The following is a 19,346-nucleotide window of genomic DNA, read 5'->3' as shown; positions in this document are numbered from 1 at the left end:
CTTAGTGGAACACCCTCCCTCTTTTTCCTTCTATAGAAGCAAAGCTTCATGGTGAATCAAAGGTGATTCAAAGGTGTTTTGATGATAAAAATGATGAAAACAAAAGATGATGACAAAGGTGATGACAAAAAGCTCAAAGATCAATCAAAGAACAACTCAAGTAAATCAAGAACAATTCAAGAGTTCAAGATAAGAATCAAGAAGAATTCAAGACTCAAGAAGAAAGGTTAAGAATCAAGAATCAAGATTCAAGGTTCAAGATCTCAAGAATCAAGATCATGATTCAAGACTCGAGATTCAAGAATCAAGAAAAGGCTTAATCAAGATAAGTATGAAAAGTTTTTTTCAAAAACTGAGTAGCACATGAGTCTTTCTCAAAATCTTTTTACCAAAGAGTTTTTACTCTCTGGTAATCGATTACCAGATTATTGTAATTGATTACCAGTAGCAAAATAGATTTGAAAAAGTTTTTCAAACTGAATTTACAACGTTACAATTAATTTCAAAAAGCTGTAATCGATTACAATATTTTGGTAATCGATTACCAGTGCCTTTGAACGTTGAAATTCAAATTCAAATGTGAAGAGTCACATCCTTTCACATAAAAGCTTTGTGTAATTGATTACACTGATTTGGTAATCGATTACCAGTGTTTGTTTCTGAATAAATCAAAAGATGTAACTCTTCAAAAGGTTTTTGACTTTTTCAAATTGGTTTTAAGTTTTTCTAAAAGTTATAACTCTTCTAAATGGTCTTCTTGGCCAAACATGAAGAGTCTATAAAAGCAAGGCTTTGATTTTCTTTTCAATACACTTTTTACATTCATTCAATCAATCCTTTACAAGCCTTGAATCTCTTTGAACTTCTTCTTCTTCTTTGTACCAAAAGCTTTCTGAAGTTTTCTGGTTTTCCAAACCTTGAAAACTTGTGCTATTCATCTTTTCATTCTCTTCTCCCTTTGCCAAAAAGAATTTGCCAAGGACTAACCGCCTGAATTCTTTTTGTGTCTCTCTTCTCCCTTTTCCAAAAGAACAAAGGACTAACCACCTGAATTCTTTTGTGTCTCCCTTCTCCCTTGTCAAAGAATTCAAAATGACACAGTCTGAGAATTCTTTTGATTCTTCCCTTTCCCTAACACAAAATTGTTCAAAGGACTAACCGCCTGAGAATTCTTTTGTATCCCCATTCACAAAGTATCAAAGGTTTAACCGCCTGAGATCTTTGTCTTAACACATTGGAGGGTACATCCTTTGTGGTACAAGTAGAGGGTACATCTACTTGGGTTTGACTGAGAACAAGAGAGGGTACATCTCTTGTGGATCAGTTCTAGTGGAGGGTGCATCCACTAGGTTCAAAGAGAACAAGGGAGGGTACATCCCTTGTGGATCTTTGCTTGTAAAAGGATTTTTACAAGGTTGAAAGAAATCTCAAGGACCGCAGGTCGCTTGGGGACTAGATGTAGGCACGGATTGTTGCTGAACCAGTATAAAAACTCTTGTGTGTTTGTTTTCTTCTTCCCTACTCTTTTACTTTCCGTTGTGCATTTAATTTCCGCTTTTACTTTCTGTTAAGTTTCTCTTCTACTCCTCATTCTCTTAATAATTTAGTAAAAGCCTTAGAAGATTAATTTTTTAATTGGTAAAGGTTTAGGAATAATTAATGCAACCCCCCCTTCTTAATTATTTTGAGGCCACTCGATCCAACACCTTCTCCTTGACCTTTGGAGCTAAGGCTTTACTATCCTTTTTTTCTTTTTGTTTTTCTAAATTTTCTTCATCCTTCTTGTCCTTCACTGTAAGTTGATCCTTAGCTACCTGTGAAGGTGTTTGAGGATGCAACACAAGTTTAGTGCCAAGATGGGTAAGGGTAATCTCATTAGTTAGGCCATTGTAAATGATCTTCCTATCAAATTGTCATGGCCTTCCTAAGAGAATATGTCCTGCCTCCATGGGAACTATATCACAATTAACTTTCATCCTTATATGTCCCAATGGAGAAAGGTACCTTCACTTGTTGGTTAACTATCATTTCCCCTTGCTCATTGAGCCATTGAAGATTATAAGATTTTGGGTGGGGAATGATAGTGAGGTTTAACTTGGAAACCAATCTTGTGCTACAACAATTGCAACAAGATCCACTATCCACAATGAGAGAACAAGTTTTATCTAAAATTTTTCATCTTGTACGAAAGATGTTCTTTCTTTGGGATTGGGATAGATCACAAGATTTGCCTCCAAGGACCCTTCTATATTAAGCCCACTAAGGAACCTAGCTATGCTTGTTCTTTCCTGCCCCCTAAGCTAGCTCTTGAAAGGAGTAGTTTCATTTGTTGTCTATATTCTTCAACACTCATACTCCCTTGTCTAAGCCTTTGGAGCTTGTCCATAAGCTCTCTTTCATTGTAGGAGGGAATGTGTCTCTTCCTAAGGGCACTCTTAAGATCATTCCAATACTCTACTGGAGGATCCCCATGAATCCTTCTTTCCCTAACAAGGGAAGTCAACCAATAGAGGGCATACCCTTGGAAGCTAAGGGTAGCCAATGGAACTTTTTCTCTCTTCATTAATATGATGGCATGCAAAGAGTTGTTTAACCTTCATTTCCTAATCTAGGTAGGCCTCAACATTATCTTTTCCATGGAAATATGGGAGGCTAATGCTAACTTCTTGAGACCTTCTATCCTTTTCTCTTCTTTGGGAGTGAGGTTTAGTATGGAACCTATGCCTCCCTCCATAGTAGTCACTTAACTCTTCACTCAAACTTTTACAAGACTCATGACTACCATAGGAAGCATTTCTTCCTCTTCTTAATTCTTTCATTAATTTTCTTCTTTCTTCTCTTATTTTCTCTCTTTCATCTTGACTTATTTCTTCCACTTTTTTTTCCTTTTTCTTTTCTCTCTTGTTTTTGTTTCGACAATTTAAGGGATCTCAACTCATCTAATATCCTATACAAGGGGTCCTTATGAGTAGAACCCTCACCATTAACACTAGATAAAGAATGAAGACTCATGTTGGTTCCTAAGTTGAAGTTCTTTCTTATAGGGGCTTTGAAAACAAAAGGTAAAAGAAAATACGGTTGAAACTAGCCAAAATAAACACTAAAAGAGGTTTGAAAGATAAGGTAAAAACAAATTGGTAAAAAATAAGTTATCTAGGCAGGTTGACAATGAAAGGTAAAGGAAATTTAAAGCAAGCTAGATGGTTTCCTATGTGAAGGCTTGGATGACCTAGCTCTTCACTTAGTCTACACGGTTTACACTAAGCTATTACACACAAATAAAGGTTTGGGTGGTCTCTTGGAGACTCCCCATACACCACTAAAGAATATCCAAATACATGGAATTGCAATAGAAAAAAATTAAGCACTCAATTGTTCTATTACAACAAATTTAAAAAATCAATTAAGGTCTTCAAATTTATCTTCAATGCTTGTTTCTTTTCTCAAGTGTTTCACTTAAAATTTGGTGAGGCTTTGGTTGCTTCAAATCCAATGGTGCTCCTAGGATGGTTAACTTCCAAGACTAAAAAATTTCCTTCAAGCAATGCACCAAATTCCTTTTCCAATCCTTATTGTAGGTAGTACTTAAACACACACAAAAAGAAGAAGAAGAAGAAGAAGATGAAGACAAGTAAGAAACCAAAATGTGAAATGAAAGTTAAACCAAAAGAAAATTTAACATGACATTAATTCAATGAGATTCAAGGAAAAATAAAGCAAAAGGACAACACCATAAGCCAAGGTGGAACACAAAGGAAGTCCTAGAATGGCACTAGATTAGATTGACAAATTAAAAATAAGACTCAAAGCAAAATTCTAGTTATGCCAATTTGGCAACACATCTAAAAGATGAACAAATCCAAGAAGTCAAATAGGCGTGTAATACAACTCAAAATAATGAACAATTTTCAAGCAAATCAAGCATACACATTTTTTTCTTATTTTTTTGTTGTTGTTCTCGATGTGTATTTTGACATTAATCTTTATCACCTTTTCTCGCTCATTTCTTATTTTTTTTTCTTCATTATTTTTCCATTGTTTTCATCCATATGTATATTTTATCCAATTAAAATTTCAGCTCAAAACTCGAAGTACTCAAGCCATAGCGGAGTTAAGAAGAAAGTGTGCCAAAACTAACAGCAACCAGAATTTCAACTTAGAAATCAAGAGTAGTGTTTATGTTGCTTGAGGCCTAGGCTTGGATAGTTACAATTTGTATTTTCTTATGCTCAATTGTCTTGGATAACACAATTCAAGAGAGCTTAAGACTTATTTTGATTCACAAATTCAGCACAACTTAGCACCACAACTCAATTCTTCATAAGCATCATATAGGAAACTTAAAAAACAAGAAAAGTTCAACAACAAGACTACTTCTAGGAATTGATATAGAACATGTTATATGAACTAAATAACATTCCTTAATTAGACCTAAAATTCAAATGATAGGCTAAAAATTGCAAGAATACATGAACAAATGTATCAAGAATTCAATCAACAAAATCAAAATTTAGCACAAACTTAGAACATAATGTGACAATTATTATGCCTAAACATGACTCTAAGACAACATGAATGAAGTAATTTACACTTAGATTTTTGTATTTTCTTTTCTAATCAATATTTTGCAAGAAAATTGAGATCTAAAGGTTCAGCACAAGAAGATTATGACTAAAAAATGATAGAACCTAAAATCAACACAAAAACATTATTCAAGAGTAGATCTATAAAATTTGAACCATAGAAATGCAAGAACAAGTATAGATCTAAGATTTAAATCGGTTTATTTTTTTGAATCTACTCTAAACAACACCAAACCACAAGACAATACAGGAGATACATGGAGAAGTAGATGAAGAACAAGAAATTAAAGTGAATTGACCAAACAAAAGATAGAGGAAGCAAAAGAACATCACTTAAATGAAGATGCATTGATACCACATAATGTGGCTCCATGTAGAGCTTGTAGGCCTTGGATCTTCTTCATCAATGGAGTCTTTTTCTTCTTGAAGATCAATGGCAGCGGAATGAAGAAGAGGGTACAGTGATTGGAGGCGCCACTTCAAGGAAAAGATGAGTCAAGAACTAGCTCACCATCATAGGAAGCCATGGAGGTAGGAGAAGATGAGTGGAGGGAGAGGGAGAGAGGGGAACAGAATTTTGAGAGAGAAGAGGGAGAATGAGATTTGAACTTTGAAGTCTAATTTTCTCAAATGATTAAAGTTGAAAAATGCACACACAAGGCCTAAGTGTAACACAAAATTGAAAGGAAATTTGAATTTCTACTAAAATTTCACTTGAATTTGAATTTGAATTTGTGGAACCAAATTTGGAGCAAAAATTTCATTAATTATGATTAGTGAATTTCATCTATGGTTTAGTCTACTAATCCAAGATCAAATCCAAGATTCTCTATTAAGTGTGCTTAGGTGTTATGAGACATGTAAATTTAAAGTGACTATATGATGTGGCAATAGGGTGTAGCAAGCAAATGTTCACCTCCCCTTAGGTTGGTCCGAAATTTAATTAGATTGGGTTTTTCTCAATTCAATGAAATTTCTCTCCCAACACACACATTGAATAGTGCACTTAATGCATGTGAAATTACAAAATTACCCTTAATACAAAAACTAGTCTTAGTGCCCTAAAATACAAGGACTGAAAAGTCCTACATTACTAGGGTACCCTAAACTTGAGGGGTACCCTCCCTACACTATGGAGCCCTAAATATAAGACCCAAAAAATAATGAAACTCAAATCTAATATGTACAAATATAGATGGACACATACTTAGTCCATGAGTCCAAAATCTATTCTAAGGCTCATGAGAATCCTAGAGTGTTCTCCTGCATTCCTGACCCAATCTTCCTGGAGTCTCCTAGCCATGACTCTGGTGATGAATCCCCTCCTTGGGAAGGATTGCATCAATTTTGTTGTTACTTCTTAGGCACCACAAACCCAAAATTCTTGGTCACAGTTCAATTGCTGGGTTTTTAATTCATTGTGGTTGGAACTCGGTACTTGATAGCATTGTGTTGGGAGTGAAATGGTAGCTGGGCCATTGTTTCTTGAACAAGGTTTGAATGTCGTTTGGTTAAGCGAGGGCCTCAAAGTGGCGTTAAGGCCCAAATTTAATGAGAATGGCTCAGTGGTGAGGAAGGAAATTGCTAATGGTTGGTGAAGAAAGAAATGAAATTCGTGGGAGAAATGAAAAGCTCAAAGATGCTGCTTTTGTCGCGTTGAAAGAAGATGGGTCCTTCACATGGGCGCTTTCCCAATTTGGCATTCAGATGGAGAAATTTGTGGGACAGAGTTAGTTAATGTAAATTGTTTGACTTGCTCAAAAAACATTTACGTAGAGCAAGATTAAATATTTGTTGAATTGTATGGACTCTCTTATTGGAGGATTTAGACGTTATATGGTCAGATTTAAGGTACAAGAATAAATAATAGTAGTTGTATAATGTGTTTGACCCGGCATCTCGGAGTGTGATTTGTTCCTTAGCAAACGTTTTTTCAAACATATGTTGCCTGTCACATTGATAAAATTGGTTAGATTTATAATGTTCTCTTGAGGCGACTTCATTAAATGATGATTGGTGCTAAAAAAGAATGTGAACTTTTTGTGAGATAATTCATTGATGCATCAAAATTATTTCTTTTTCTTTTTTTATAACATAATACTTGGGTCAAAGTATTTTTTGAAAGCTTAAAGTACCCTCAGAAATAAGAAAATTTGAATCAGTAAAGAAAAGTTTATATGCTTTCCCAAACTCACTCAAACTCGAATAGTATGTCGGAACATCATTAATATCTTCTTCTTCTCAATTACTTGTTTTAATATTTAAACTCAAGATATTACCATCTTACTTTAAAAAAAAAATTGATTGAGTCGCTACACCAACCTCGTGGAAGTGGTAGCTTTGGGCGCAGACATCAAAGACTGGGAAGTCTCGTTCGTTTTCAGTTCGGTGGAAACCTCCAATACATTATTTTTTTTATAATTTAACCGACGGTACAAAAATAGATTGTTTTATGGTAACAATTTTTATATGATTTTTTAATATTTTTTTATATTTATGTATTACTCTATTATAAAATATATGAATATATGTAGAGAAGAAAACAAATAAAACTTTTTTTATATAATAAAGTTGTATAAAATTTTAACGTGAGGTTACATTCAAATTAGTTTGTTAACCAATAAAAAATCATAATAGTTACGAAAATAATTTTGTTAAAAGTGAGTAAACTTATAGTATATGATGATTTTTAATTGAATAACTGTATAAACATTATTTACATGGTGAGTGGATATACTATTTTATTAAGTAAGAATTTATCAATTAATGAATTTTGGCTAGTATAAACTGTAAATACATAGTAATTATATTATCAATAGACCATTCGTATTTAATTATTTATTATCTGGCACTTAATAATAGAACAGATTAAAAATGTGATGAAATTTGTCTTTACACGTTTGATGTTTGCTAGTGTTTTTTAGCAAAAAGAAACTATTTATTGAATTAAGAATAAAAGTATTTATATTTGTTCAAAATAAAAATATTATTATAGTTACTTATTTCGTAATTAATTTTTACGATATTTATTTGTAGAGTTTAGTATTTTCTTTTTACTAAGTATAATATTTTTATAGACAATTAAATAGTAACAATGTACGATATAAAGAAGGCTAAAAAAAAAAAAAGATCATTTGACTGTGGCCGTGTCCATGAGCACCGGGACTTACGGGCTCTCGTAAACTTGTATGTTGCAATGGTTTTGGTTGTCCCGCTTACTCCGCTGGCGGCAACTGAAATGCTGGATAGCATATTCCATTTCGTCAATTAGAAAATGAATTTAATATAATTTAAATATTATTTTAATCATTTAAATTTGAGTCAATTTTATTTTTAATCTCCTAAATTAAAAAATATTTTTTAAAGTCCCTACAATTCAAGAAGTATTATTTTTAGTCCCTCTCCAAAGACACGGTTCGAACAAGGTGTAGTTTTGAATTAGTAATTTCTAACGATTTTTTACCGTTAGAATTTGATTTTAATTTAGATTTTAAATGTGCGATTTTGATCAGAGTTTTTTCTTAATTTTATTCCTATATATTTCTCTTTCTATCTTTTATTTGTTTTTATTTACATTAGGGGAAAACAGGCTCTCCGAGCCTAACTATTTTTTTTCTTTTTTTTAAATAAAAAAATAATAGAAGTTAGTGAATGATTTATGAAAATAGTTATAAGAATAAAATAATAATTTATGAATTTAGTTATAAGAATAAAATAGATATAAAAATGTATACACTAGAATATCCTATTTCCTTTTATATATAGTTATAGATTATTTGATAGTAATTATGGTTGAATATGTATGTATCTATAGAAACCTATAGATGATTTTTATTTATAGCATGTGACTAAGTTCTCCATCAATATTTTCTTTGTATGATATGATCGTATATGAAGTAAGAAAAACGGATTAAGTTTAAAAATTAGAAAGAAAGCATTTCTTTTCCAGCAAGAATCGAAGCATTCGCTTGAAAGGGTTATGCTCATGCTCGATTTGACTTTCGCAGCAATATCTTTTGATAGCCTGTAGCAATATAAGCATTGCTTTAATTAAATTTCACTAAAACTAGTGATATCCCAATCTCGATTAACAGATACAACAGAATCAGAAGCATTTCATGGTTGCTAGAAATTTATTCAAATGACTAATACAAGAAGAATGTTCATAAGTACCTCAAACTTGTATGACTTTATGATATGCTAAAACCCTCTTAAACTTGTAGCCATCTCTGACAGAGTCTTTGTGGATGATCCATCTTCTTTTATGGCATTAGCAGCAGCAATCTTCAATAGTCCCATTCTTTTCCTAATTTCCAAGCTTTCCTTGTCTCCCATCAAGCCTCTAACAACCTTAGCAATTTCTTCTCTTTCAACCAATCCACTTTCATTAACTTTTGGCCTCAGTGCCACTTTTAAATCATCAGCTATCATAGCTGCATTCAAGCTCTGCTCAGCAAAGAGGGGCCATGTGATCACTGGCACACCCTGCACAACACTTTCAAGCACTGAGTTCCAACCACAGTGAGATAGGAACCCCCCAGTTGCACTATGACCCAGCACTTGAATCTGTGGTGCCCAAGAAGGAACAACCAAACCTTGTTTCTTTGTTCTCTCCAAAAACCCATGTGGCAAAAACTCTAGAGGGTCCTTAGTTTCAGCACAAAGGTAACCAGCACTTACCACACCGCTAGGGGCCCTCACAACCCAAAGAAATTTTTTACCACTCAGTTCCAACCCAAAGGCTAGTTCATTGAATTGCTCTTGAGAAAGTGTGCCACCACTTCCAAATGACACATACAACACAGAATTTGGTTCTTGCTTATCCAACCATGTTAAACACTCTACCCCATTTTCATGACCAATTGACTCCATCTGAATGATGGGTCCAACAGGGTAAAGCTTTGGCTTCCCTTTGACATGTTCCTCCAAAGCTCTTATAGCCCCTGACTCCAATTCAAGGAAGGTGTTCATGAAGACACCATCAGGAACATGAAATCTCTTGGACCGTTCAAGAAACCCCTTGTAACCTAGGCCAGATAGATCATGAAAAGGGAGAGGGAGATCTTTGTTGTGAATAGGTACACAACCAGGAATATCTATAGGTTTTTGTAGCTCCCTAGACTCAGAAGAAAGTATCTCATCAAGTTTTGTTGAGTAGAAGTACAAAGAGAGTAACATAGCGGATTGAGGGAGGTATATGTAAGACAGGAGGTTGAGTTCCTTGGCAAAGTTCAATGCTCCATTAGCAAAAACATCCACAACCAAAGCTACAACCTTGGCTCTTGAACATAAAGACTTCAATTCTTCCCTTATGTAGGGTAGAGAGAGATTCACTGAGAGTTCAATTTGGAGTGCAAGGACTGAGGGATCTGACACATGGTCAAGGGTGATTGGGGGAAGGAAAATGGAAGTTATGGTTGGTGGAAGGGTTTGAACGTATGCTTTGGAGGAAGTCGGGGATGACCCAACTGAGGGAATGAAACAAGTGATGTGAAACTCTGGGTGGAGATGAAGAAGGCGTTTGGAGAACTCAAGAATTGGAACCAGATGGGTGAAGCCAGGACTTGGAACCACTGCTACGTGAGGTTTCTCCATTGAATTGGGGACGAAGGAAGGTGTGATGTGATGACAATGATTATTTTATACTTGCAAACTAATTGCAAGCCAAGATGAGACAACATTGGTTGTTGTGGTTGGAAAGTGCAAGTGTTTGGATAAGAATTATTATGTTTTGAGAAGGATAATAATAGATGAATATTTCTTTATTTTAAATATGAAGAAATCAACTTATTTTAAGAATAATATTAAAAGAATTAGTTTCCATTATTTTTATTATTTTTTTAAAATCTAATAATTATTATAATCATTATATTTTAATGAATGATAAAGATGAAAATAACTGTAAAAAATTAATTTTAGAATAAATTGATTTCTTCTCATTTTAACTATCTTATTATTATCTTTTAATTTTTTTTACATATCTTTCTTTCTATTACATCAAATAATCTATCATTTATATTTTCTCTATGTAAGTGTCTAAAAATACTTCCATGTTTAAATATTTTTTCTCTGTGCAATGTTACACAGATGATACTTTTACAAATTATAAACATCTCATATCTTTAATCTCTGTACCTTTATATCTCTCTCTTTTTTTATATTATTGATCAAATTAATTAATTATGTATCTTCTTTTTATCTCTCATCTGGCATAAACACCCGATGGCTGTGTCAAAGAATTATTTTACTTTCTTCCTTTTCACGTACAAAGTATTTATTGATATAGTTGATTACTGATTTTTACTTAAAAATCATACTGAAGATATTTAAACTCAAGATATTATTACCATCTTTAACAAAATTGAGTGAGTCACTACACCAACCAGGTGGAAGTGGTAGACTGGGAAGTCTCGTTCGTTTTTGGAGGCGAGAATCTCCCCCATATAGTCAAAGCCTCATACTTCAATTATTCAATTTCAAACTCTTGGTTGTTTTCAGTTCGGTGAAAACTTCCAAGTATTTATATTTGTTTAAAATAAAAATATTATTTAATTACTTATTTCGTAATTAATTTTTACGATATTTATTTGTAGAGATTAGCATTTTCTTCTTACTAAGTATAATATTTTTTATTGACAATTAAATAGTAACAATTTAATATATAAAGAAGGGTTAAAAAAAAAATCATGTGACCGTGCCTGTGAGCACCGTTCGGATCCTCGTAAACTTGTTTGTTGCATTGGTTGTCCCGCTTACTCCGTTGGCGGCTACTGAAATGTCAGGTAGCATATTCCATTTCGTCAATTAGAAAATTAATTTAATATAATTTAAATATTATTTTAATCTTTTAAATTTGAGTCAATTTTATTTTTAATCTCCTAAATTAAAAATTATTTTTTAAAGTCCCTACAGTTCAAGAAGTATTATTTTGTGTCCCTCTCCAAAGACACGGTTCGAAAAAGGTGCAGTTTTCAATTAGTAATTTCTAACGATTTTTTACCGTTAGAATTTGATTTTAATTTAGATTTTGATGTAACACTGTGTTACATTCATCAGACATTTTTCTTAATTTTTTTTTACTAAAATTTTAATATTTATTGAGGATTAAAAATATATTTTAATATTTTTTTATTGTTATAAAAAAATAATTTGTGAGAAATATATATTGAAATCCTTAAATGTAATACCTTGTTACATTGATCTAATTAAGTCTTGTCTTATTTTATTTGTTACCGGATACTATCTTCATTTTTATGTTCACAAGTGCATGTTCTCATGTGATGCAAACAAATAATGTGTGAGAAGTGATATTTTTCTATTTTGAAAAAATAAATTTAAAACTTAAGAATAATATTATTTAATAAATATATTTGTAAAAATTAATAAGACATTACAACATAATTTTTTTTAGCTTCCCATTTCAAAAACCTCTAAGTACAACATTATCTCAAATTTTACTTATTTTTCCAAATCATCTCTTCATCAAATTTGCTTTTTCACAATGTCAATGATTTATTTGGATGTCAAGAGAAAATTAACAAACTATATAAACAAAAAATAGGAAAAATAGAATTAAAAAAATATATAGTTTTATGTACGGGTTAGATAAAGTCTCTCATCAAGTGGGCATTAATATTTCTAAAGATATATCATATTCTTCTTTAATTATTTGAATAAAACCAATATCCTCATGTAAGAAAAACAAACATGATTTGTTAAGTGTAAGAAGAATTATAATATAATCATATTTGTTGACTTTATATATTTTTAAAATAATAATAAGTAAAGGAGTGAATATATATATATATATATATATATATAAACCACACTATAAGGAAATATTACATAAGTTCTATGTCGGTCAACATTGTACATAACTACTTTAAAGAGAAAACAAACGAATAATGTGTCTCCACATCCAAATACGCATATCCATGAAGCCTTTAAAGACATGAGACCACCTCCTATTCATTTGCTCCCCATGTGCGTCATATACGAGATCGTCACAGACAAGAACCACACATGCAACAATTCAAGTGTAAGCTTTCCTAAAACAAACATAATAAAACAAGATACAACTTAACGATTAAAGCATGATCCACTATCATCACACATATAACACAAACATGTGGAAATTATTGATCGGGGTCATACCCGAATCAAATAAACATTAAAATGCAGTATCTAGGAAGTGATCCTAGGTCGTCTCTCAGTGAGCAATGATCAAACAAATGTTCATAACATGTAATAATAAAATAGTACGAATTGGGGGGGGGGGGTGTTTGTTTTTGTAAGTTAAACAGCAAGCAAACTAGAATTAAAAACTAACAGAACTAAAACATGTTGTTTCCCCTTGATTCAAAAGCAAGTCTCTTATCCTAGGTTACGAGAATTTATCCCTAATCAGTTCAACCACTTAATCCAACCCGAAATTAATTTACTAAGCGAAAATTAACACAAGGTTGTCATTATGTGATTAAGCAACACATACACCAATTAATTCCTCTCACATGTCCATTAAGCATGAACGTTAATTAAGCACAGAGACAATTAATCAAACATTAAGCATGCATGGATTAATATCAACAACAAACATAGAATAATTGGTGAAGGGGAAAAACTGATCAGAATTTAATGTTAATAACAAAACCTCAAAGAGAGCTATGCTTAAATCTCAAGAGAAAACAACACTAGAGATTCAGCCTTCCATTAACAATAGAAACGAAATACAAAACTGGAACTAATTGCAACACAAAAACGAAAATGAATCTACAAACAGAAATCAAAAATGAAATCGCAATTGGAAACAAAATGCAGAAACAAATAGGAAATCAAAGGCAGAAAACGAACTGAATTAGAAGACAGAAATGAAAACAAAACTGGAATTAAAAGCAGAAAACGAAACTGGAATTTGCTACGTGAACAATACCATGCGTGAACAGTAACCCTAAAAACTGAAAATGAAACCCTACAAAATCTCTCTGCCTCCGTGAACAGTGTGACCAGCCACCCTTAAAACCCTAGCAGCTGGGCTCACTAAAGGTCACTAGGTCAGGTGGCCCAATTAGAAAAATGCAGTCCAAAAATGAAATAAAATAAAACTGGACGACAAATAAAATTGTCTGCTCTCTTCAAGTCCACGCCGATTCAGTCCAATTCCGGATCCAAACCCAATTGCTTGTAATTCTCCTAAAATTAAATTAAAACACAGAATTAGTCAAGTAGGCTCAAATGATAAAACTGCATAATAAATTTGACAATTAAGGCTAATAAGTAATTAAAATGGTGACAGAACGGGGTAAGAAATAGGAGAAAATAATGACACATCAAATTCCCCCACACTTAGCCTTTTGCACTCCTGGGCAAAATCAAAAAGCAGAGCAAGGAACAAATCCAGAGACAAACAAACACAAAAACATTTACATATTTCTCAATGAATCTCAAGGACTGAAAGGAATGGGCAACATCCAACACGTAAAGAGTTAAAGAATTAAGACAGTCATGAAAATCATCCAAGCACCTCAAACATGGCAAGGTAGTCAATCAGCTCAAGAATTGAATGAAAAGTGATAAAGCCTCACAAGATATGCACCCTATCTCTCAAGTGTCTAGGCTACTGTTTACTCTCAAAGCACCTATGAAAAACAAACACCACATAGACTTGGCAAGACTCTAAAATTGACAACCAAACACCACAAACACATGCACATGAGGATCAAAAAGTCTTTTAAGGTTGTAATGGGGCCAAGGACAAGGTAGAGGAAAGTATGGGATAAGTAGCTAAAACCCAAAGGAATAGAGGAGCAATGAGGAATAAGTGAAAATTAAGAAAAAGTAGTAAACCCAAAACCAAAATTAAAAATTAAGCATAAAAAGTAAACCCAAAACCCCCAATATCAACACAATCAACCAAGTCCTTAAACTAGTCCAAGTCCTCAAAACAAGACCTCATTTATTCAACTTCATTCTTTTTCTGTTTTTTTTAAACATTAGCATTTGAAAGCATTTTGAATATTTGAACAATAAAGCAACAATTAGGCAATATATGTATATACATCAAGCATGGCCAAAAAATACATATCATCCAATGAAACATACCCCCCCACACTTATTCCTAAAACAATTCCAAAGCTCCAAAATTCCTTAAGGGTAGGATGAGATCATGGTTTTTCACTTAAGGCTTGTAATGAGCTTCAAAACAAAGAAAGGAGAACATAGGCTCAAAGTGGCTATCAAAGGAATTAATTCAAGGTAGGCTCATTTGGCTAGAGGCTTATAAGAACAAAATGCCTAAATCATCTCCCAACATGCATGTGAAGCAAGAAGTATCAACAAGAGTCAAGCCAAGGCTATTGTGCAAGCAATCAATGGGGCAAAACACACTGAATAAAATAGATGATGATGGCTCAAAAACTCACCAAGGGTAAATCTATCACTATCAATTCAACCTTTCAAAACTAACTTGACATGTAGAGAAAAATAAGGATTTCAATTCACAAAATGCCAAGAAACTCCTATTTCAAAAACAATTACCCATTACCTGTACATAACCTAGAATTCAAAGATAAACATGCAATGTTGTACACAAAACATAAAACCAAAATAACAAAATTAACCTAGAAAACCCTAAACAAAGAACAATCTCCCCCCCCCCCCAACACTTAAATACCACATTGTCCTCAATGTAGCACAATCATAAGATCAAGAGCAATCAAAACAATCAATAAAATTGGACAAGTGCAATAAAAGTAAAGAAGGAGACAGAAAAAGAAAACTCCCTAAGTCATGGCGGAAGAGAAGTAGGGTGAAGTAAGGAGGTCTCCTCCACCACTACATCCACCAAGGAGGGATTTGTGAGGAATGGTTTCATCCAGTGTCAATTGACCTTGAAGCTCTTATCTGTGGATTCGCTTTTGATCTCAACTGTACCATAAGGAAAAACATTAGTCACCACAAAAGGACCAATCCAATTTGACCTCAACTTACCACTCATGAGTTCGAGCCTAGAGTTATACAATAAAACTTTCTGTCCAACCACGAAGTCCTTCTTAGCTATCAAGCTGTCATGGAACTTCTTGGTCTCCTCCTTGTAGAATTTGGAATTCTCATAGGCTTCTAAACGGATCTCATCTAGCTCACTTAGTTGCATAGGCCAAAGGGCATCCTCCTATAGGCAAAAGTGCCAAAGGGACAGGTGAATATGGTATTTTCTTGATCCTTAGGAGCAATATGAATTTGTAAATAACCAGAAAAACCATCAAGAAAATAGTAATGAGACTTACGTGCCAAGCGCTCAAGCATTTGATCAATGAATGGTAGGGGAAAATGATCTTTTCTGGTTGCCTAGTTCAACCTCATATAATCAATGCAGACTCGCCAGCTGATTTGCACTCTTGTGGGGATAAGCTCATCCCTCTCATTCTTGATCACTGTGAGACCTGTCTTCTTAGGAACCACTTGGATTGGACTCACCACTGGCTGTTAGAAATGGGGTAGATGATTCTAGCTTGCAAGAGCTTGGTCACCTCCTTTTTCACCGCATCTAGAATGATGGGGTTGAGTCGCCTCTGTCGCTGCCTCACTAGCGTAGCTCCATCCTCTAAAAGTATCCTATGCATGCAGGTAGATGGACTAATACCAGGAATGTCTGCTAAAGTCTATCCAATGGCTTTCTTGTGCTTCTTGAGCACTAGCAACAACTTCTCCTCTTGCTCAACAGCAAGGGACGTAGAGATAATCACTGGAAATTTTTTCTTGTCCTCCAAGTAAGCATACTTGAGGTTTACTAGTAAAAGCTTCAACACTGGTGTAGGTGGTGGCTGAACAGTGGGAGGAACCAGGGTAGGAGAAAAATAGGAGAGTTCCTCAGCCTGTACCTCATAAAGTAAGTCAGAAGTATATGCACTTTCCTGCAACATGGTTAGTGCATTCTGACTCTAAAAAATTAACATCAAGAGATACAACACCCAGAAAATCAGAACCAGACTCAAATTCAAATTTACTCTCAGCATAAAAATCAGATCCAGGATCAAATTCAAACTCAGATTCAGATTCAATGCATGAGGAATGACAAGTATGCAGATAAGATAAAAATGGATGTTTCCTACCATGAAGAGAATAAAAATCAAACATATAATCATCAACAATCTGATCAAGTATCTCAACACGAAAAACAGAATGATCCTCAGACAGATGTTTCATGGCATCAAGAATGTTAAAATGAATAACAATATCACCAAATTCCATAGACAATGTGCTAGCATAAACATCTATCTTGGTTCGTGATGTAATCCTCCCTAGGAAGGGACCAGTCACTAGAGCCATGAGCAAGAGGCTCCAAGAGGATTGGGCTAAAGCTGCTAAAGAAGGCCCTAGGGTTCTCATGAACCTCAGGGTAGATTTCTGAGCCCATGGGCCAAGTTTGGGTCCAATTCTCTTTGTACATATTATGTTAAACAAGTGGCCTCAGATATCTTAAGAAGGGGGGGTTGAATTAAGATATTACAAATTATTTCCCCAATTAAAAATTCTATTTAACTTTCTATTCAAGTTATAAATTCCCTTAATAATGAATTTCTTAAATGTTGATTCAAATAGAACAATTTGAATATGAATATAAAACAATAATAAATAAAGGAGTTTAAGGGAAGAGAAAGTGCAAACTCAGATTTATACTAGTTCGGCCACACCCTTGTGCCTACGTCCAGTCCCCAAGCAACCCGCTTGAGAGTTCCACTATCTTGTAAATTCCTTTTACAAGTTCTAAACACACAAGGACAATCCTTCCTTTGTGTTTAGAATTCTTTCACAACAAGAGACCCTCGGTCTCTTAATCCTTTTTCAGAATGAAGAAGAAGAGAAGAAGAAATCTCTCTTGAAAGAGATAGATTGAACGATTTGAGCACTCAAATAATTCCTTATTGAATCACAAGTAATTTGGCCAAGGAATTTGTAAGAGGATAAAACGATTTTGCTTTTTAAGAGGATAAGACCTTTTTGTTCTTAAAAACTCTTAGCAAATTCGTGTCTCAAGTCACATATATATAGGCCTTTGATAGCCATTCAAGAACCACATAAAAAGATGTGACTGTTGAGAATATTTTCTGAAAATGTGCTCTGGTAATCGATTACATTATTTGTGTAATCGATTACAAGCTTTAAAATTTGAATTAAAATGTTCAATAACTGCTGGTAATCGATTACCATATATGTGTAATCGATTACACAGTGCAAATTTTGAATTCAAATTTTAATAGCTGTTGTAAATCAGTTTTGGCCACTGGTAATCGATTACATCTTCTGGTAATTCATTACCAGAGAGTAAATTTGTTGAAAAAGACTTTTTAACTTAAAATTCTTGGCCAAACCTTTTGCTACTTCAATTGGAATTCCCTTCCTATTTAATATACCCTTTCTAAGACTCTAGAGACTGTCTTGATCATCCATCTTGAATATCTTTAATTTCTTTGTCTTGAATAAAGCTTTGAGACGCATGTGAAACTTTGGCATCATCAAAACATTCAGCTTGATCCTTTGTCCACATATTAGACTAGGATGTCATTATATTTGATCCTTGTATTTAGGGCTCCATATTGTAGGTAGGGTACCCTAGAAATATTGGATTTTTCAACCCTTGTATTTTAGGGCACCTAGACTAGTTTTTGTATTAGGGGTAGTTTTGTAATTTCACATGCACTAAGTGAATATTTGATGTGTGTGGTTGGAAATAAATTTAATTGAATTGGTAGAAGCCCAATCCAATTAAATTTTAGAGGGGGAGGTGAGCATTTGCTTACTACACCCCATTGCCACATCATATAGTCACACTTTGTGCATGTCCTTCATGCTTTACATGCCTCATGACACCTAAGCACACTTAGTGGACAATCTTGGAATTGATCTTGGATTAGTGGGCTGAACCATAACTAAAATTCACTAATCAAAATTAGTGAAATTTTGGCTCCACAAATTCAATTTCAAATTCAAGTGAAATTTGAATTGAAATTCAAATTTCCCTCCAATTTTGTGTGACACTTAGGCTATAAATAGAGGTCATGTGTGTGCATTTTTTCAACTTTGATCATTTGAATATTAACTTCAGATTTCAGAGCTCATTTAGAGCACAAAATTTCATGCTCTTCTCTCCCTCTCCCTTCATTCATCTCCTTCTTCCTCCAAGCTCTTATCCATGGCCTCCTATGGTGGTGAGCTTCTTCTAGAATCATCTTCTCCTTGAAGTGGCGTCTCCTCTCTCTCTTCCTTCTCCATTCCGCTTCCATTTATCTTCCAAGAAGCAAAGGAATCCATTGATGAAGAAGATCCTAGGCCTACAAGCTCCAATGGAGCTTACATCATGTGGTATCAAGAGCATCTTCATCTAGGTGATGTTCTTTTGCTTCCTCTATCTTTTTGTTCGGTGAATTCTCTTTAATTCCTTGTTCTTCATCTTATTCTCCTTGTATATCCTCCATTGTCTTGTGGTTTGGTGCTGTTTAGAGTAGATTCAAAAAAATAAACCGATTAAATCTTAGATCTACACTTGTTCTTGCATTTCTATGGTTCAAATTTTGTAGATCTACTCTTGAATCATGTTTTTTGTGTTGATTTTAGGTTCTATCATTTTTCATTCATAATATTCTTGTGCTGAACCTTTAGATCTAAATTTTCTTCCAAAATATTGATTAGAAAAAAAACACAAAAATCTAAGTGTAAATCACTTAATACATGTTGTCTTAGAGTCATGTTTAGTCATAGTAATTGTCA

General features: G+C 33.7%; 1 protein-coding gene across 2 annotated transcripts; it reads right to left on the bottom strand.

Moving 5' to 3' along the window:
• Window positions 1–7,684: 7,684 nt before the first annotated feature.
• LOC114412851 (hydroquinone glucosyltransferase-like) lies at window positions 7,685–10,232 on the bottom strand. Of its 2 annotated transcripts, none has more exons than XM_028376946.1 (2): window positions 8,757–10,232; window positions 7,685–7,824 (listed from the first exon to the last, which is right to left on the bottom strand). In XM_028376946.1, exon 1 carries the CDS (start codon window positions 10,176–10,178, stop codon window positions 8,784–8,786), a length of 1,395 nt encoding a protein of 464 aa, XP_028232747.1. In that variant the 5' UTR covers window positions 10,179–10,232; the 3' UTR covers window positions 7,685–7,824; window positions 8,757–8,783. The 2 variants fall into 2 exon arrangements, with proteins under 2 accessions (XP_028232747.1, XP_028232739.1); XM_028376938.1 differs by lacking the exon at window positions 7,685–7,824 and adding an exon at window positions 8,499–8,607.
• Window positions 10,233–19,346: the final 9,114 nt, after the last annotated feature.

This window comes from Glycine soja, chromosome 1 (assembly GCF_004193775.1).
Source record: "Glycine soja cultivar W05 chromosome 1, ASM419377v2, whole genome shotgun sequence".
NCBI classification, from domain to species: Eukaryota; Viridiplantae; Streptophyta; class Magnoliopsida; order Fabales; family Fabaceae; genus Glycine; species Glycine soja.
This window is presented reverse-complemented; position numbering and strand designations above follow the sequence as displayed.